The sequence below is a fragment of the Electrophorus electricus genome, chromosome 14 (assembly GCF_013358815.1).
Source record: "Electrophorus electricus isolate fEleEle1 chromosome 14, fEleEle1.pri, whole genome shotgun sequence".
Lineage (NCBI taxonomy): Eukaryota > Metazoa > Chordata > Actinopteri > Gymnotiformes > Gymnotidae > Electrophorus > Electrophorus electricus.
This window is the reverse complement of record NC_049548.1, coordinates 10,770,001-10,791,544: the sequence shown is the minus strand read 5'-3', so window position 1 is coordinate 10,791,544 and position 21,544 is coordinate 10,770,001. Positions and strand designations below refer to the sequence as shown.

Sequence of the window (21,544 nt, the reverse complement as noted above, 5' to 3'; positions counted from 1 at the left end):
GAGGAGTTTGTAGACTGTCTGACACCATTCTCTAACTTCTCAGTGAATAGCTTCCTTACATCATAGTTATTAACTATAATGGAATCTTGCTATGCCCACTGAGATTTATTATTGCAAATAGGGACTGTCTTAAGAGTGCATATTATAGCATGAATGGAGAAACCTTTAAAGAAAACCTTTTCATCTCTCTGTGTGTGTGTGGGGGGGGGGGGGGGAAATGAGAGAGAGATGCAGCACTCTGGAATAGAGGGAGTAGTGGTTTTGGAAAGAAAAGCAGTTTTACAATTTGAGCTAACAAAAAAATGTGTTGCAGAAAATTGTTGTGGGAGGACATGGTCTTGTCAAATAAACACTAGCAGACACTGGTTATGAAACAGCACCTGCTTCAGGATTTAGTTTTCATTTCTGGAGCAGATGAGAGAATTTATTGAAATCATAAAGGATCACAGATATCCACAAGAAAATCTGTGTTCGTATAAACCAGAACATACCTCTAGAGTTTTCCAAAGGCCCCTGGATCAGAGAAATCCGTTGCTGTCCGAGTAGAACAAATAAATGCACACATAGATGTGCACACACCATCACTTGCTTCCAGGGGCAGAACTTGCAGTTGTTGGTGAGAGGGAGAGGGAGAGAGAAAGTGTGACTGACATTGAGTGAGCGTGTGGGTGTGAGTATAAAGTATTAGTAGATAGATGTGAGAGGAAACAGATTAGAAAGTAGAGAAGACAGGAAGGGGTTTGATGTGAGGGAGACAGAAAGAAAGTCTTAAATTAAGAGGAAATCAACAGAAAGAGAAAGCGTGTGTATTCTCCACATAGCACATAGCCATTCACCTCTTGTCCTAATGAGCACTAGAACTGTGTTAGGGCTGCACAGTACTTGTTTGGCAGTCATCGCAATAGCAGCCTTTATGCAGAGGGTTTGATACTGCTGAGTATTGTAAAGTTTAGCTATATGTCACAAAGTTTCTTCAAGCAATTGAAGAAACTTTGCAAATAAGAGTACAGTTGATTTTTATAAATGTTGGATAGAATATAACATTTTAATTAAACCATTTCACTGAGTTATACTGTGTATGACTGTATGTGACAAATAAACCGAACTTGAACTAATTTGATTAAAAGAGATATAAGTATAATTGGTCATTTGTACATTTTTATTTGTAAATGAGTACTCTAACCCATAATTCAGTTATTTATTGCATTTATTGCATGCTGTGAGCTTCCTGACCACCCTCAGACTGTGTTTTGATTAATCAAGCCATTCATCTAATCATGTAATGGCAAATAATTTTTGTCAAAGTAATGCTGACAAGTATATAACCATGTCAGACTAAAGGTTTGCAAATGTTTTAATGTTGTGGAAAACATTGAAATCACAATATGCAGCAGTATAATAACAAATAATATTTTTCTGTATTGTATACTCCTAACCATGGTTAAAAAAATCTTTTAGTTTCTCAGGAAGTTGCTGGTACACTAAAATACTATAGTACCTTTAACCTGATGTTCTGTTTGTCCTGAATATAAACTTTCACTGGCTCTTTTATGACACAATTGTCTTTCTAGAAATTCTGTTCTGTATATGGAAAGAGAACAGCTGTGAAGCTCTGACTCTGCTCTGCAGGTGTGGGTGGACTTGCTGAGGAAGATTTAGGTGTTGGGTGTAGTAGCTCCTGGCTACTTGTTCACTACAGGAGTGCGGAGTCGCCCTCAGGCAGCCTTGCATCGCTTATTGATTTCACCCATTGATTACACCATCCTGCCTTCTAGGAAGGTAGCAGGCCAAAAAAAGGAGTGTGTTCAGTGTTGTGGGTTTTTTTATGGGCTGTGTTTGTGTGTGTTTGTGTGCGCATGTGCGTGTGCGCGTGTGTGCGTGCACGTGTGTGTGTGTGTGCGTGCGTGCGTACGTGCTTCAGTTGTAAGACCTCCCTTATTCCTCCTTAAATAGGCCAAGGCCTTTGATGTTTAATCTGAATTTCTCCTCTCATGAATAAAAAGGCTTGTGATTAATAATTAGAAACTTCTCTTGGAGGCGTTTCTTAAACACTGCTCACTACAAAAACTCAGACTACACAAAGGTTTCATACATGGGTTCCAAAACACAAAAGGTCTGATAATGAGTCTTATGTTCATTCTCTCTGCAAGACTTCACGTCCCTCTGGTGGCCAAAACATGTCAGTACAAGCCTGTTTGAATCGCACACACTTCCCAATTATCAGCTGGTCATGGTCCATATTTCATTGACAATTTCCAAGCTTCAGGTTCTGTTGCGTGTGAATAATGTATGTAAGCAATGTTTATTTTTAGAATAAAAACTGATGTTGCACCAAAATGCTTTACACCAGAATGAATTCATGTACTGAGTATCTGTGGTCCGTCTGTTCACATCTGCTTAACCCCAAGTGCGCACTTTATGCTACTCCCTGGTGCTGTGATCTGAGTTCATACAACTGTTTTCCCCATTAACTCAACTGTCTCTATTTTCCCATTGGGCTGTTTGTGCCTCACCCTCCAAGCAGGTGACGATGGGGGGTTATTTAATTATTTGTTTCAAACTAGATCACGTTTGTGTTTGTAATCAAGCAGCAATATAAATCAGCTCCTGATTTCATGTGGTAAGATTTGGTAAGGGAAAGATTAGATTACAGTCATGCTTTCTGGGGTAGGACCTGGATTTGCCTTCAGGTAATTGTAATTGTAAGCTGAAGTGTTCGGTGGTTGGGATGGTGGGCACACTGACCAGACTTAAAGAGCGTAGTGGTGTCCGTGTGTCACATGGCTTTGAAGTGCGTTTTCCTTCCTCTTTAATGCAATGTGCATAAAAATGTGCGTAAAAAAAAAAAATAAATTTAAATTGAACCACCACCATAACCACAGCAAACACTCCCCCACCCCTCTGACGTGCTAGTATGAGGTGGAAATGGAAAATTTGATATGCTGATGAAGTGAAATGCAAAAAAGTGTGAAGGAAACACATGAGGATTCCTTTCATTACATGCAAGTGCCAATGACTGCCATGCAAGTTGTATGTTTGTATATCCCTAATCATGTTGTGTCAACGTTCCCATTTTTATCTGTCAGTTCTTACTTTTATCTGCCAAATGTGCAGAACATTTTTGAAACACCTGAATGGAAACCCATGATGAGATTTAGGAAATGTGGTTAGTTTGGTTGTATTTGAATGGTTCCTAAACAGGGAGCTTGGAGTAGACACCAAGATTACATAAAATAGAGTAGCTATAACCACAGCCAGTACAGAATAAATATTGAATTAACTTCAAAAATGTGAATAGTTAAATGTCAATTACTAAGTAAAATAAATACTGTTTTTAAGATTCTCAGACAGAATTTCATTAAAATTAGAATTCACTTTTTCAGTGCGCTGACAGTGACATTTTGTCCGTTTAGCTTAGATGCAGAATGCATAAGAGTGTTGGGACATCACTCAGAGACCTGTGATGGTGTAAGGGACTATTTGTCATTTCTACAGTCTCTCTCTCTCTCTCTCTCCTTGTCTTTCTGTCTCTTAGTCTTGTATCTCTTGACAGTTAAACTCAAGTCTGTTGATTAACAGTTGAAAGGGTGCCAGTGTGATCAGTGCAATAAACAATAATGGCAATAACAACAATAAGTGATCAGTATTTTGAAGTGTTTTTGGAAAAGTGTGACAACAAGAAAATTCAGTTTCATTTCTAGGGTGTGTTCACGATCTCTCAGCTTAGATAGAACACCATATAACAGTAATAAAAGTTACTGCTACCATCAAATAGCTCAGTTTATGCGCACACGCAAATAGAGCAGCGTGACAGCAAACGGCTGCAGCGCGGAAATCAGTCAAGCCTATAAAACCAAATAAGCTCCATATAAAATAAGCTACAAACCTCCATGTAGCCACAGCTTCATTACTGCGTATGATGGCAAGGCTCGATCTCGAACCATGAAACTGTGTCCTCTGTAATCAAAACTCTCTGTCCACTCAAATGGAAGGAGCGGGTGTTCTGCTGGCAGGTGTACTGCTGGCCAGTGAGCTAGCTGCTTGGGAAGGTGTGTGGCTGCAGCAACAGATTTGGTTGGTGCAGGTGTACCTGGGCACATGCCAGCGTCTGCGTCGCCCCCAGCTACGGCTGGGTGGCTTGTAGCTTAGCCTTAGTCATCAAACCTTTGTGCTATGTAACCTCTCACGCACTGTTCAGCTGTGCGTTATTTGATGCTCTTGGTGTGCGTCCGTGTGTGTATGAATGATGTCATAGTGGGTGCTGTAAGGCAATTTTGGTTGTTTCTGCAGCCCCAGGAAAGGTGCCCTGCTGCAGATTAGTTGGTGCGTGTGTGTGTGTGTGTGTGTGTGTGTGTGTGTGTGTATGCACTGCAGTCAGTGTGAGGTTGCCCATGTCCGGCCTGTAAGCAGCCGTGTGTGTCTGTGTTTTCTCTTGCAGGTATTCTTTGCAGTTATGCCTCAATTAGGGCACGCGGCACTGTAAAAGGAGCCTGACCCGCGCCGGAGAGTAAACGAGAGAGCGTTCAGGAGAGAGGGAAAAATAAAACGTGAGAGAGAGGGGGAGAGAGAGAGAAAGAGAGAGAGGGGGGTCTCTACGCCACGATGGCTCTGACCGACAAACACAAAGTCAAGAGACAGCGTCTGGACAGAATCTGCGAGGGTAAGACCAGATTTCCTCATCTCATCTGTTTCTTGCCTCTGTCCCATCTTTGCACTGCTCCCCTCCCCACCACACTGCTTCAGGCCTGGTCCTGACGATCTACTTGGTCCTAAAGCCCTTCATGCAATTTTAGCAGACAAAATATAAGCTTACTTTGACCCTCGTCCTCAGTAACCTACATTGAACCTTTTGTGCAGTATAATTGACCCCAAATTCCTATCATTGTAAACCCCAGTGCCCCGATCATGACCCCTGATCGTTTGAGACTGTAAAATGGTCCAGCTGGCCCACTTTTGCCTCTGTGTGTGTGTCGGTTCTGAATAGAGAGCATGTCCTCAACGGAGGGTGGTTCATTGGGTTGCATGTGCACACACACAAGTCTCGTATTGTATCTTTGCCAGAGTGCTTTCAGTGACTTGTGACTTATTTACCTGCTATAGACAAATAATGCTTACACCCATTCCGGCCCTGACCTTACGTTTGGCCGCTAAAAGGAATCCTTGGTTCTTATAGTCTTCCAGGTTGTATTAAAAGATTATGAGGCAGCCAAATGTAATCATATGATTTCACCATTGTTTACACAATTTCACTTACTCCCAAGCCCAACTTATATATTTTTATTTCTTAATTGTATTGTTATGCTTTTGCAACAGGCTATAGTAATTATCAGAAAATTTTCTACTGTCAAGGGGACATGTTTTTCCAAAATAAAAAGCTAAATAACACCCCCCACCCCATCTGTATAACCAAAGCATACTCACACACATACATGTTGGTGTGTTTATCTAAACGTGTGTTTCTGTCCAGTTTGCATGTTGTATCTTTTGAGTTCAAGGTTTATATTTTTAATTGTAAATTGATTAGTTTAAATGAAAAGGCTATTTTTGACCTCTGGTCTCTCTGACTGAAACTCTTCTGTGTACTAACATGGAGAGAGCAACATCCCAGGGCCAGTTGTGTGCACTGAGGAAGACTGCTGCCTCAGATTATAAAAGGAGGCAGACTTGTAAGAAATGGAGGAACCCTTTCTACATGTGCAGTGTGGAGGCATGACAGTAAAAGGAGAACACCCTGCTGTCTGCCCCTCCGCCTGGGCCGGTGCACACCTCCACCCGTGCGCTGCTGTCTGAGGTGGGCCATGCTCAGCATTTTTCAGTAAGTGCAGAAAAAGTTCAGGTTCGGTCCCTTAGTGCGGCGGCTGAGAAAAGCCAACGCACTGCAGATGAACGGGAACGGGATTTTACCAGTGCCGTGTAAAGCTTATCCAACCTAGCAACAGGAACTAGGAAGAGATGCAGAGAGCGTGTAGGCCAGTTGCACATTATGTATGAGTGAGTGAGAGAATTGTAGAGGCTGAAAGGAAGAGACAGAGAGAGACCATGAAGGAGTACTGGACTGTAAGATAGCGAGGCAGACAAAATAGATGGGGGTGTAGAATGTGTTGACCTCTCCCTGCCTGGGAGTTTGCTGTGTCCCTAGTGATGTCAAAGCATCACAGAGCTCTGTGTGAAGTGAGCATCACATGCGGCACACTTTCACCCCAGCCATCCGCTACATCACAAGCTGGGGTATCTCTCTCTCTCACACACATACAAACACACACGCACACTTCAGGCACATGATAAGAGGCACTGACAGTAACCATGCATTTCTTGTCACTTCCTTTTTGTTTTATCCAAGCTAAATTGTTGCCCCTGGTCGTTGTGAAGAAGTGCAACTTTGCTTTTGTGCAGTGCTGTTTATTTCTAGTCAGGCCTCTTTCTGGATCCAAGAATCTCTGGCACGCTTTGCATGGGATCATCTGTTCAAGCTGTTGCTTGCAAGTAAAACGTGAGGCTCCCTTGTGTTTGCCTGTTTGGGGGAAGCAGTGTGAGAGATGGTGGAGACAGAGCTGTGGAGCAGTGAATGACTGAGGAGCAGATGTGCCTATGATTATCCTCAGTGCTGAGCTTTACAGTGCTAGGGTTGCAGCTTTAGGGTTCTGGCAGGTTCTGGGTTCTGTCGGGCCAGGTTCTGCGTCCAGTTTTCCAAAGTGTGGGATACCACACTCCTACAGATGTTTCACACTTCTGTTGAGTTCAGGGCTCTGAAAGGATTTAGAAGCATTTGGCTGTAGAGGAGACCATGGGTTGATCCTACCAGTGGTTCTTTAGAGCACCTCCTAGCTGACCTTGAATAAACGTGCAGTTTTCTGGTTAGTATATGGACCAAAGGCAGATAAGGTCAATACTGCAAAGTCATTGTAAACTTGTAAATGGGCTTTATTTATTCATTTGTCATTAAGGCTGATGGAGAACATTCTCTCACAATTGAGCTGCTTTGCCCTTTAAAACAAAGTAGCTCCCCACCCACATTTGTGTTTGTGTGGATGAGCGCGAGGAAAGCTACTCACCGTCCAGAATAAAATAGCCACAAGCTTATCAGTTCTGCTTTCTGTTAGACATCTCACGCCTTAAACTTTTCACAATTGTTGGGTTTAGAAATAATAGTCAGGTAATTATTTTCACTACAATCGCTGTTAAATCGAAAAGCGTACCGATACACTCATGTCCATTTGCAGTGTGGCTACATTTTAGTGTATAAAATGTACCTTGCTAATGACTCGGTTACACGTGGACGTTAAATTATGCATGTCAATAACGAAAAACAAATTGAATAGGTAAGATGTTATAGTTAGAAATCAGGATATGTTGCCTATCCAATTTTCTGTTTGGCTCAGTGGAGCATGGTGTAATGGATCAACTGAGCACTGCTATATTTACTGTAGATATGCGCATGCATATGAATACATTTAACTTTCCTACTGATGGTGGCACAGAGGCTGAGTGGCTGAATTAGATTTTTGGTGAGAACCGAAAGACACCCAACACAAACAGCTTTCCAGAAAATAATCCTGTCTCAGGTTACATTTGCCTTACCTCGACCCCGGCCACAAATTTTAAAAATAAACTGTTGCGCGAGCAGATGCCTAATATACAGCAGAAATAACAGTCGAGTGCAAGGTCAGTTTTCCTTGCACAAGTAATTCTCGAGCCGAAGAATGTTTTTGCTCTAGCAAGGAATCTTTTTTTTTTCCCCACTCGCTCCTGAATTTTGAATTTATTTTGTATTGTCTTCAGACTCTGCAAAACTCTGGGCTGTTGGAATAGCTGTTTTTTATAAAATCATGACATGCAACACGAGTGCTTGGTTTCTTTAACTACAGTCGTGCGGGGAAATGAATCTTTCTACGAAGCTTCCTACATCCGTGTTTTAAACAACTCAGTTTTAGATTTCTGAATGTGAAGGATGGTTTTTCCTCTCTCGAGATGTTTATTTGAAACACGCCCTATCCTGCAGCCAAGTCGGAATTAAGACATCAGTGGAATTCAGTCGTTCTCTTTTACTGTGACTATGGAAACCCTTTGGCTATATGACAGCGATGATTAAATCATTACCCTGGCTCATATGAATTTTGCATAATCTAGCCTCACTGTATTAAGGAGTTCGAGGGCAGTCCGTCTGTCTGTCTGTCTGCCTTTCATCCATCCATCCATCCATCCATCCATCCATCCATCCATCCATCCATCCATCCAGCTGTTTGTTAATTATCATTGCAACTACAAGGTCTGACTGGTTTCAAGTCTGTAAAAGGGCTGCAAGCATTTCGGATAGCTCTGGTTGGCTGCTTGTGTGCTCATTAGCATAGAAACTGTATGAATGTACTAAAGACAAAAAACCTATAGCTAAGAGGCTAAACTGAGAACAGGAGTATAGGAACCATGAATTAAAACTTATGTGGTTAGTAGCTTATGTGAATGTCCTTAGAAAATCATTTGGATTTCAAGTGGTAAAGTAGTACAAGTGCCTGGGTGTAGTTTTGTGTGGTTGTGTGTGGTTGTGGGCATGGTAGTGTGTGGTTGTGTGTAGTTGTGGGCAGAGTTGTTTGAGGTTTGGACAGGGTTGTGTGTGGCTGGTTGTGTGTGGTTTTGGCAGGGTTGTGAGTTCATTTAAAAGAGAAGAAAAAGACTGAGGAAGCTGCCTGTAAAAGAGGGTTGTGTTTTCCTTATGTGGATGCCACTCTCCTCCACTTCTCAGAGGAAGCTATCTGCTTTCCAGCTCCACCCCCTCTTCTTCCTCTGTCTCATCCTCTTCCTCCTCATCCTCGCTCTCTCCAGAAATCGTGCCGCCTCTGCCTCACCCTTCTGTCGTCCCATCTGTGGTTCAGTGTGGACCACTGGCCTGGGAACGGCAGGAGAGAGAAAGAGAGAGAGAGAGAGAGCGAGTGAGAGGGAGAGGGAGAGAAAATACCACACAGCTAAGTGAGCTCCACACGTCTGATCCAACCATGAGATCAGACTCATGCTGCTCATCCAGAACTGTGTCACACTTTGAGCAGACGCTTGGGGATGGAAATTCCTATCACATGAATTCAGAGAAGAATGCCTTTTTGAAAATTTATTTTTTAGTTGTGCAATGTCTGTATTCATCATCTTTTTCACTATTTTTAAAAAGAATAAAACTCATGCTGGTTGTAAAGTTCATTTTCATTGCACATATGATTTGGAGCTTCTGAGCTATTGATTTCAACTCAAAAACCGCACTTTGTGGATTACTAAATTTTAGTGCGTTTTCACACTCGAGCCGAAAACTTGAGCCCGCACTCAGGACCGCTTCTAGGCTCGTTTGAGGGAGAGGCTCATTATTGCTGGTTTCCCATCACACACAAGAACTCTGTCCGAACCGTGGATCAATCGCACAGTTCCGTATTTACTTTTCTGCATGTAGGCTCGCAAAATGGTACAGGAAGCAGTGTGCTGCGTTTTATTATTTTGCTTGGAAACAAACACTCAGGCAGCGAGGAACAGCACTTTCGGGATGCATCGCATTTCACCGTGCAAGAGCACCTGCAAACAAGGAGCCGTTCTCGTATGAGATCTTTGTTGCACTGCATATTGACAGATTGCTTTTTCATATGAAACGTACTCTACAGTGCTTTGCACAAATTTTAGATACCTGAGAAAAATAGATTAAAAAAAAATCTGGACAGTAAGCGTTTATTTATTCAGAAAATGCACGAAACTTGAAAAGCGAAGTGATGAGTCGAAGCAGCCCCACACATGGTGCCACGGGCAAACAGCTTCCGCACCTGTTGATGGCCGCACCAGAGCTCGCTAGATGCAAACCCCAGGCCACAGCTTTCTGGACCTAAGATCAGTACTTTACCATTCCCAGGCTCAAAAACTGCTTTCACACTTGACCAAACATATAGAACTTGCGGACCAAGCGGCCCTAGTGTGAATTGGCTCTTAATCACAGTTCCATTTTTATTGTTTAAATTTTTTATTGTGTCAGTGATTTAAAACCGTTACCAGATTTAGCCTTCAAGTGAAATAGACTCACTGTTGACAGCAGAGAGCCTTGGAGACATACAGGACCTCACCAGCTCAGAATTGAGAATGTGTCTCTCTGTCCCAAGATTCTTGTTACCTTAAAAAAAAAAAAAAAAAAAGCCCTGAGGCTTGTTAACTTTTTAATATACTGTACAATCACTGTAATTGACGGTGGTTTCTAGTCATGGAGTTAATTTACTAGTCCCATGAAAGTTTAATTGCCCAGCAGTTGTTCATTGAAGTGTGTTTAAACCACGCCCCCATCGCCAACCCCCCCCCCCCCCCCCCCCCCCCCCCCCCCAATCTGCTCCATCTGCCAGAAGTGTCCTGTGCCCGGGAAAGGTGGCCCAGTTCATCGCTAGGCAACAGGATTGTCACTGTTGTTTTCCACTTGGTGTGAGGCCTAGTCTGTCCAAGGGTAGTTCATGCTGGACGGCTGTGGGCACCCACTCTTCCAGCAGTTAGGTTTTTCACTGGGGTTGCTCCCCAAATGTAACGGAGCTCCTTTTAGATTTTTTTTTTTTTTCCTACTTCTTTTTATTTCCGCATTTCACATATTCGGAGTGTTGCTGTGCTTCTCTCACCACCGAATGCTAAGGCGAGGCCGCTGGCACCGGATGGTGAAAGGGAGACGTGTGTGTGTGTGTGTGTGTGTGTGTGTGTGTGTGTGTGTGTGTGTGTGTGTGTGTGTGCATGTGTGCAGCTGCTGACGGGGAACTGAGTGCACGGGTTGGCAAGCTTCAGTCCAGAAGAGTAGGACTCTCATTCCCGCGTGTGTGAGCTTGTTTTCCCGTGTCGGTGTATCTAGCAAACACAAACCTGAAATATGTTATTAATATTTCGGTGGGGTGTGAGTCTGAGTGACGCTCCGTAAGGGCTTATTAAAAATGGTTATTGTCTGGATGCCTGAGAGGTGCAGGTCCATAATTAATGGTGCATTTTACAGCTTCCAAACACAGTGGTGCAACAAAAGCGGAAAAGCCAGACAGCAGCAAAACAAAGCACTGTGAACGTCGAGCGCATTGGTGAGAAAAGCTGCAGAATTCTGTAAACGAACACGGCATTTCTTTGAGGCTTGCCCTTGGAATTTTTCATCACGTGCATTTGGTCTTTTCAAAATGGTGTAAAATTTGTTTGTCTTCTTGTTCTCTTTCTGCTCGTTTTGTTCTTTTCAAGTCTGTTGACTCATGCCTAGAGCTTAGAGGGGATCTGGGCCCAGCCCAGCCCAGTCTGAATGTGAACTGTTTAATGTGTCGTGGCTCACCCCCGCCCCCCAGTACTGACCACTGTGATCTGTTAATGGAACCCAAGATGAGAAACACTGCAAGAGGGTTGAAGAAAATTCCAAGTACTGCACAGTGAAGAGCAGGGCAGATGTTGATGTAGTGGCTTGCTGTGTCTTTTATGTGGTGTGCTTTTTAGAGACCCACTCAGCCCACTTGGTGCAGTTGCCTCTTGCATTAGTCACTGATGCAGCTTAACCATCACTTAAAGCATACGCAGCAAAGAGAACAAGCTTCCTTTCTCTTCCATTATCATCTTTGTAAACTCCATACAGAGAAATGCTTGAAAGCGTTTGCAGCTGAGAATGCCTGATGTTTACGAAGCATCGTAGTGGAAGGTTGCTATTGTTTATATCATAATTTATGCTGCTATTTATAGAGGATTCATTAGGATGCAAAGATGGGAATATGATTCTAATTTAACATTCTTAATTGCATTTGAATGTTTAATGTATGTATATATGGATATATAGATTTTACCAAACCCTAATTATATTACAGATTACATTTAGCACATGGCTGATGGCTTCCATAGACATCCACAGATTCTGGGCATCTCTCCTGCTGCTGCTCTGCTTCAGTTTTTGCTTGTTTTTTTACTTTTGTGGTCTGCATGCTCACCAAGTCTGGTGATTGATTACTAACGTAATGTTTTAAGGCTTAAAGCTGTAAGGCATTTGCTGCAGTCCATGTCACTTGGAAATTCTTACATACTTTTTACAACATTTGGTTTTATACACATATACTTATGTTTTTGTTTTTAACATTGCAACATGTTTTTCTAGGCTTGAAACAAAAAGTGAATGTGCCATTCAACATGGCAATTATTTTCTTTTTAATAAAGGTACTCGGATGTTTAACTCACAATGCGTCTTGAATTGCGAATTTAAAATAATGAGCAGGATATGGCATATACAGGCCAATATGTTCTGCACTGTTTGTGGTTTCACTCCTACTCTCTGACTTCATGTCACATGAGAATCTACAGTTTGTCCATCTCTCTGTGGGGCACAGGTTAACTTATTTTTTGCCAGGAGTTCTATAAGCCTCCTCATAGGGTAGATAGTAGTTTGATGGAAGCATAGCGAGCCTCACGGAGTGAGAGGCAGAATTAGGTCTCTTTTGACTGGTCCTTCATTACTGTGATGGGGGCATAAACCCTGATGGATTAGTGCTGCCTTCATTGTCTTTTATTGTTGGTTTGTTTCCTTGCAATATATACACAACAACCACATTCATCCTTTTTAAGCTTGTAAGAGGAACGTTTTTACATTTAGGTGCATGTATGTTAGGTGTATGCATGGGTTTTGTTTCTTGTGCCATCTTGCTGTCCCTCCCATTACATGCTTATGTTTCAGTGGCTGAATAATTTAGGGACTGCCTGCTAACATACAGGCCACATGATAGCACTGGCCAAGGGGATGCTCCAGCAGATCAGGTGAAACGATCCTTTACGCTTCAGCCTTTTGTTGTTTGTTTTTTTTCTTCACCTGCATCTTTTAAGCGAAACGTGAGAGGTGAAACAGAACCCATTGCTCTTTATTTTCTTTAGTCCACGCCCTCTTTTTTTTCTTTTTCTTTCTTTTTTTTTTTTTTTTACGTTTTCTTTCTTGCTCCTGAAGTTGTGGAGTGCAGTTGTAGCCTTCCTCTTGGAAGGAGCAGTTTAGGATAGACTGAAGGGTTGGTAGGACAGAGCTGCAGAGCTACTTGTCCACACCTTTCCATCACCATTACGAGCCGAAGGAATTCTGTTTCTTTTGGGAGTGACGGTGAGCTCTGGTTCAATCCCAACCTGCCACCTTGCTTCCTTCTTAGTCCTGGACAACAGGAACAAGACACTCTCGCCTGCCTGGATAATCCCAATGACAGCTGCGACACTGAAGCTTGCAATGATCTTTTCCTGAGGGTAAGTCTACTACCAAATTCACAATCGAACAACCACCAACTTGAAGAGGCCATGACTGTGAGGGGTACTGTTCGTACCCCTGATTACTTACCATATGACACGGCCTTGTCTGCACAGCCAGCGGAAGACCTGCACGGCTTTTATAGGGGGAGCGCACAGCTACTTAACAGATCAGCTTCGCATTATGGGCTCGCCCCAGGAGGGGTGAGATCTCCTTGGGATCATACACAAGGTAGGACAGCTGCCCCCGCTCCTGCACCAGCTCCACCTCCCCCACCTATTCCTCCGCCTCCCCCCCCTCCACCCCCCCCACCCATGGCTCATGAGATGAGCACTTTGTATCGGGATTCGTTAGCCCTCCCAGATGATCAGCGTATTCGCAGCAGGGCTCCCTCTCCTTGCTGTTACGCGATCGAGCCCGCTGGGACAAGGTTCGCGGCCAATCAGAATCCTCTGGCAGCCCATTCTGTTTACAGTGACCTCAACGGCCTACCTCTGGACCCCGTGCAGGCCTCCGCCACCAGCATAGTGATGGACCCTATTGTGGACGGAAGTATACCACGAGGGATGTCTGCATATAGCACCATACCCACTCAGAGGTTGACCTATGACCCTGCCTATGATGCAAGTGTAGCTATGGTGAGCACCACTCCAGCGCCATTCACAGCCGGAATCCCGACCCACCACCATTCGGGGGCTGTTTCCATGGAGCCAAAGAGGACTATAGATCCGGCTTTCTTGACATTTCTGCGTTCTGAGGGCCTGTCTGAGAACACCATAACCCTTCTGCTGCAACAAGGCTTTGACTCCATCACTATGCTTTCCATGATGGAGGACCACGACATCCGCTCTGTGGCACCCAACCTGGGCCAGGCACGGGTGCTTTCCAGGGTGGTGCTCAACTGCAAGACTGGAGCCGCCAGCGCTCCAGCCATGCGTGCCCGGTCCAACAGCTTCAGCCATCGCTCTGACCTCTACACACAGCCCCAGGCATTACCTCTGGATGCTCACCTCATGCCACAGCCACCTAGTGCCCTCCATGCCTTGCCTCCAAGGATGGGCGAGTTTCTCGGCCGACGACCAAACAGCGCCCCCTCCCAGCATCTGTTGGAAACAACAAACTACCCGGGAGTACGGTCTCTCAGTGGGCTCCCAGTTAGCCCTGGGCCATGCGACGCAGCCTTGACCCAGGGGCGACCTCTACACGTGTACAACGCTCATACTGGTCTGGCTATGTCGGCTCTTCCGCAACAACATCAGCAACAGCAAACGGCCATTCCAAGCATTTACGGGGCGCTGTCCAGGACCTTCCCCAACACATACACGCCCATGGAGCTGATGAAGAGAGCTTCTAGTCTACCACACCTGTCTACCTACGGGGCAGCACAGAGCCCTCATCACCAAAGCCCCCAGCTCCTACAGAAGGGAGTTGTTCCTGTGGAGGTCGGGGCCATACCTGTGTCTACCACCATCCCTGCTCGGTCCTTTAACCTGAACAGCAGGATGGCGCGACGGACCGGACCTCCAGTGATCTTTTCCACTATGCATTCATCAGATACAAGTAAATCCATCCCTCCTCCAATCCCTTCTTGGTTATCTGACCCATCTTTAACCCATCTATACCTTCTGGCTTGACTCTTTATGAACATTTGAGTGTTTGCTTCTTCAGCTGTATTATGAATAGATTGGCAGTCAGCCATATGGTCTGTTCTTGTATATCTATTCCTTGTTTTGCTACTGGAGGGGGGTAGAGTAACCTAAAGGCATACTCAGTTAGAAGTATTGTTATTTGTTTGAATTAATGACTGGCGTAGAAGTAGCCTACTGAATAAAAACAGTTTGAGATGATGTAGAGAAGTATAATGTGGAAAAAAGTACTCACATGAGCTTTGTGATTCCACTGCAACAGCAACTGCAATTGCAGTTGTCAATTTTAGAACCAAAGTTTCAATGTGCAGTTTTTCTCTTTTTGTAATACAAAAATAATATGGGAAAGCTTGAGAATGAGAGGTATAGCCAGGAACAAAGCATTCATTATGCCTTTACCAGCTCTACATAATTAAATAAAAGACTTAAAGGGTACAAGTAAAAGCGAATGACATTAGTCGAATTCATTGTAACACAAACATAATATGGGAATAATATGGGGAATTCATCAAAATCTTTCCTGTATGTCAATGATTTAAATGAAACCAGATGATAACCCACCTACACTTTTCACATTAAAAAAATGTTCTCTTAGTTTCAAAATGTGCGGAGCTTTTCAAATGTTTTCATGTTTGTGCTTTGCACTTTTTAAAAAGCTAATGGCAAACATTTGATGTTGGACGTGCAAAGCATCTTTGGCTAACAGGCTATTAATACACCCTGTGTGTTGATTTTGTGCCATTAGTTTGTGGAATTCTGATTTTGCAGTCTGTCTTCCTGAAATGCTCGAACACACTCACCTTACTATTATATTAGGGAAAAATTGGAAGGCCCTGTATCACACTTGAAGAATCCTGAAGAGTGTGTCAGGTTCCACAAGTATGTCAGGATTCTGGCAGATTTACTGAAAACAAAACAATAGGGATGAAGAGAGTGCTTAAAAGGCTGTTTAACCATGCATCTTATCTCAGATGATTTACCCATTAGGCTGCATTGTCACTCGCTATTACGTGCTAGTTTAATTGCTAACTTATGTTCTATTACTCCTTTTATATCGTGCTTACACACACTTCCCATGAATTAGAAAGTATTATCGCTTCACTCAGTTTGTTCGTATGACCTCATTTAAGTTCACCGCATGCTGAGGTGGCTTTACCGGAAAACAAGATGACAGGGATACAGAGAACCCTCCGCAGAATGGACTGTGGCGTATCTTAAACTGAGTCATGTCTCAGCTACCTGCTCTGTCCCTAAACACCTGCCACGCTATTGGCTAATTTGGGGCCCATTTGGCTCTTCACACTTAAAGTAATTTACAAAATTAATACATAACACATCCTTTGATATTTACGTAATATGACAATGGATAATCTCATACAAAATAACAAACTAAATGTATAATATATCATCTTTTCTACTTCCCCATACCCCCTTTAAAGATTGAATGAATATGAGAGGTTTCATCTACGTGTGTGTGTGTGGGGGGGGGCTCTGTATTTAATTTGCATTTGAATAAGAATATAAGAACAGAAAGAATCCAGTTCATAGTTCAGTTTTGGTCTGTTCTGATGCAAGATCTTAAGATTCCTCTTCAAAGAGCTGGCAAACCCAAGCTGCTAAATCTTAGATGATTTGATGTTTTGTTAATGGTGGCAGAATTTCAAAATGTTAATAAACCACATATAATAAACCACATTATAAATATCAATGATACAGCAATGATGAAGCATGATTAAGATTATATATTTTATAATCCTTCTGAACCACAAGAACAAAAAATGTTTTGGCTTATTCCTTTTCTTCAAACAACTGACTGGACTTGTTGCTTTGTTCTGTGTTTATTTGGGTGCTCTTTTCCAGCATCAGTAACTGATTTCTTATGTGTTTTGTTTTCAGTAACTTACTATTTATTTTCTGTTCAGTTAACTCCATGAGGACGAAAACCAAACATTTGTGCGTTAGTGGCTTGTGGTGTGTAGCACATCTGCTAGTTGAGTTGTGCATTTCCAGGGTTGAGTGGGGAACTGTCTCTGCTCTTCTCCTGTGCTGGCATAATCAGGGTCTTAAACCCCTGAAATCCCATTAGAGCTAATACGATGCAGAAGGGCTGCGTTCTGGAGGCTGGCACGTGGCCTGCCCAGTGTTGAAGACATGAAGGGTTCAGCCACTGCACTGTCTCCGCTGACATTAGTAGGGAAGGCAGTTGAGCCTGGGGCTGGAGCCATCCTGAGTGGTGACACAAGTCACTGAAACATTTACTAGTTTGAATATAAATGATTGAATCAGTTAATTGAATCCTTCACTTGTATTTCTACTTGTAGTCCGGAAACTATCGCTGATGTGTATTATGACGCATTAAGGTTGATTCAGAAGCATGCGATGATATTCCTTTCCCGCAGGTTACACCAGATTTACAGTTTGTAAATCGAAATTCCTTTAGCAGAATCTTGGCAGAGGCTATAAAGAGGTGTTTTGTGTTACTCACATACATCAAAAGGTTTCTTCTGTGTGCATTACGAGAAGTGTTGTAGCCATGGCGAAGGTCAGGGTTCTTTGTTAAAGAGAATGCTTAAATAATTGATCAGTGCTGTGTGTTGTGGCATTGCCGTGGCAGAAAGGCTGTTGTCTGTTCCTGGAGGGCGAGCTGATTTAGTTTCTGACTGTGGGGTTTTGAGCAGGTTTCTGCTCAATAATATGAGCAGCCCTTGAATATGTAGTTTTGACTTTCTTTAAGTATTTACTGTCTCCTCTTGTTTTTTTTTTTATGGTGTTCACTGTATGTGCCCTGAGGTTTGATCTGGCCCCACTCGTGCTTTTACTGTTTGCTACACCTGAATGAGCACACACACACACACACACACACACACACACACACACACACACACTCTCTCTCTCGCACACACGCACACAGACACACTAAACTATGCACACAAACAAGGTCACCCCCCCACCTTTTTTTCAATTCTTCAATTTAAACATTCTTTCAGCACAACAAACTCATTTGCATGTAACTGACATTTGTTGCGCCAGTAATTTCCATCCGATAATGGCGGACTGCCGCTCTCTCGCCACGCGTGCTCCTTAATTGTGTGTTGCTAGGCAACGGCGGGGGGTGTATTGGGGTGTTAGTTGTAATCACATGGAGATAATCTGTCCGTTTAAAGACGGCAAGTCTTTTGCTCATGTTCAGACCTGTGGAAGCTGCTGAAAATTTGTACGGTGTGTATAAAAACGTTTGTTTTTAGAAGATAAATAAATGAGTGCCAGGGAGGGGGGCCATTTTCAATTCCCAAGGACAGGAAATGGTAGGGAAACAGGGGCTTGAAATAGCCGGCGAAAAATGTGTTTATGTGCACAGCATCTCCTCAGAATGATTGAGTCTGTTGTGCTTTATGCTAAAAGGTTTACCGAGAAGTACACACTTTGAGGTAGTTTTTACACATGCACAGACTCACATGCATGTGCACACACACCTACCTAAGAGACTCTCTGCAACTGTGGTATGGTGTTTGGTTGTGCATCTGATCAGATCATTTTGTTAGTAAGACTCAAGGCAATTTGCATAAAGCAGTATTTATTAACCAGTAAGGAAATAAAACCATCTTTGGGTGTGGGTGGGGGTGTGGGTTGGTGTGTGCACACACTTGTGAGTGAACAGAGAGTGGGAGGGCCCATCAGCAATTGCTGGATCAGCTTGGTTGGCTAAATCTGTAAGCAGCGTATTAACAGAACCGTTAAATGGTCTGGCTAGGAACTTCACAGCCCTTAAAAGAGCACACACGGCCACACACCTTTTGAAACCGGTTATGGAACTGTCTGTCCCTCGAATCGAAAGCTCTGCAGGTGTGTATCACATGAAACCCAGAGTGTGTGTGCATGCATGCGTGTGCACATGCATGAATGGCTAGCTTAGGTGTGTCATTTGTGATGACACATGAGATGGTACTGGGTAATCTGAATGTGTGTGTATTCTTGGGCTTTTCCCTGTAGAGGATTTAGAGGAGGGAGGGAGGGAGAAAGAGAGAGAGAATGCGCACCTGTAGGTGTGTAGTGCATGATGGGAAGCCAAAGCATCCCATCCATGGTTGGAGCTAATCAGCTTATTCGCTGAGTTGGTTGAGCTGCTGACCTGAGACCTTTTTTTCCACTTAAACATAAGTATGACTCAAGTGTTTGTTACTGATCTGTAGCCAGTATTTCTGAAGGTTAATTCACTGGCTGGTTTAACATAATTCTGGCCCATGAAATATGTGTTCTTGCAAGGCAGTTTACTGTATCAGGGTCAGTAAAGGGGTCACATTAGATTAGCTATGAAAGATAATCACGCATTTTAGTGAGAAGTGTAAATGGAATCCAGACAAAGTAAATTCAGATATGATCCAGACATGAAACCCATGTTAATGCAGGGTGTAAACCTGCTCCGAGTTAGGTCTTAGATTTGCATGTGTTGGATACTAGACTCTTTGTTAGGTTCTTGGCACATGATACTAGGCTGTACTTTACACTACTAGCGTTGCATAAAAGGCATGAAACCTGTGCTAATGTGCTAATATTGGTTTTTAGAATTTTAGAATTTATCTGTTGAGAACAGCTTCAGACATCTTCATATTGTGTTTCTGAATGTAGTTCTTGCAGTTAACTGGTCTGTTCCTGTAGGCTCACCAGACTGCACTGCGTGGAATAAAAAAAGCATCACTATAAATTATTATTATAAATATAATAATAATAATTATTATTATTATTATTATATTATTATTATATTATTATTATTATTATTGTTATTATTATTAGTTATATTTTACATGGCACCTTTCTCAGACTCAAGGATGCTTTACAGACAGATATCAGCTTTTACAAGCACTCACACACCAATGATTTACTGGTAGGGGGCACCAGAGTGAACCTCTTCAAAGAAGCAAACATAAAAGTCATGACATTTAGGCTAATTTACGTTTAGACTAGTCAGCTAGACCCAAACCAGCCGCTCCGCTAAAGAGCAGAGGCAAGTAAGGCTCATGCTCAGTACTGTATTAGAAGCTGCTAAGAGGAAACAGAAGAAAGGTGGGAGTGTTCACACATGCATATTAAGAGGCACTACTGAGCCTGAATAAGTCTGATCCTTCTACTTAAACATGAAAGAAATTAGCATGATGACGAGCAAACGCACAGCTGTGTGTTTAAATATGAGAAGCAGGCAGACGAATACACAAACTGTGCTCAGCTACTGTTATTTTATTTTGTCGTGTGTGTGTGTGTGTGTGTGTGTACACGCGTGCACTTGTACTGTATACATGCAAGTAAATAATTCATCATTCCTATATTATATCATCATATCCTGTATTGAAATCTCATGGATATTGAATAGTAACCCATATAGCCTTCTTCTCTAGCTGTTATTATTTTTTTTCTTGAGTTCACAACTTCACACCTACAAGAACCATTGTCTGGTCTCCTATGTGTCTAGTCTGCCTCCGTCCAGACTTGCTGTTGCTACACAGTCCAGCGGCCCGCACGACTGAAAACCTTCACAGACGTGCTGTTCCCCTGCCCTCAGCTACTCTCAGAAGTTATTGTGATCTCTGTCTTTTCATTTTTTGACTGGCCCACTACTTTGCCAGATTGAATTTCTAAGAGACTGGATTTTTTCCTCTTTTCTTCCTTAATAGAAAGAATTGTTTCTTTGTGTTCAGCTGGTATAAGGGTCTTTGGAAAACGAACCTGTTGCATCGTCCTCCTGGTGAGCCCATTCTGGCCGTCTGCAGCAGTTGATTCAGCTGAGCTGGACTCTTGTGTGGTTATTAGACATTTCTCCACGCTGCCATCGCCTCATATTCAAAAACCCTCCGTGAAAAGATAGACTGGCCTTTGAAATCCAGACACTGCCGAGTTTTGAAAAGCAATATTGTTGGCCCTCTTTGCTGGATGAAGTCCAAGCTTTAGTGCGTTTAAAAGCAATCTATCTGCTCGAGTGCTCTCCCTGCTGCTTGTGAGCACTCTCCCTTGGTCTCGTCAGTCCTGCTGGGTGGTTCTTTTTATTTATTTATTCATTTTTGGCTGAGTCTATCGTTATTAGCCTATTTAGTGCTACACCTCTGAACTCATGGGGAAGCCTCGCTGTAATAACACATAATAACATGTAATAACAGTGTGACCTGTGTTCTTTTCGGAAAAAAATCAAGCCCCATCTTGACACTGTTGTACAGCTTTTAAAGCTTTTAAAGTCTACCAGAGACGCTCTAGCCCCCTTTTTTGCTTGCTGTATTTTCTCATTCTTAGCGGAACTGTTCCTTTACTGTTACTATTATACCCTATACATTTTGTTGTCATTTTTATGTATAGTTCAAGTTACTTATGCAACCTGAATATAGTTGGCAGGTGAACCAGTGGGAGGCAGATCAAGTGTTCATGGCCGGGATCAAATGACCCACCTGGTTGTGTGTGTGTGTGTGTGTGTGTGTGTGTGTGAGAGAGAGAGAGAGAGAGAGAGTGTGTTCTCCTCTGTCAGTGAGTGTGTAATAACATCTGCCTGTCAGATTATGTGTGAATTTATGATGGTGAAAACTGAGCCTTGCGGAAGAGCTGTAACTTTACGCTGCGTTCCACTCCGAGACCTCGCTGACAGGACCCACACACTCCAGCCTGTTTGCTGTAATGGAGCACAGGTGCAGGCAGGGCT

The 21,544-nt window shown here is 43.0% G+C and overlaps 1 protein-coding gene across 2 annotated transcripts in view; it reads left to right on the top strand.

Moving 5' to 3' along the window:
• LOC113581562 (C-terminal-binding protein 2) overlaps positions 1-21,544 on the top strand; it is a 72,576-nt gene that overhangs the window by 30,827 nt on the left and 20,205 nt on the right. The window contains exon 2 of one of the 2 annotated variants that reach the window (XM_027016782.2): positions 4,439-4,660. The exons of the other annotated variant lie outside the window; for it this stretch is intronic. Coding sequence (XP_026872583.2) covers positions 4,603-4,660 — 58 coding nt within the window. The 5' untranslated portion in view covers positions 4,439-4,602. The remainder of the gene's footprint in view (positions 1-4,438; positions 4,661-21,544) is intronic. 2 annotated transcript variants of the gene reach the window in all.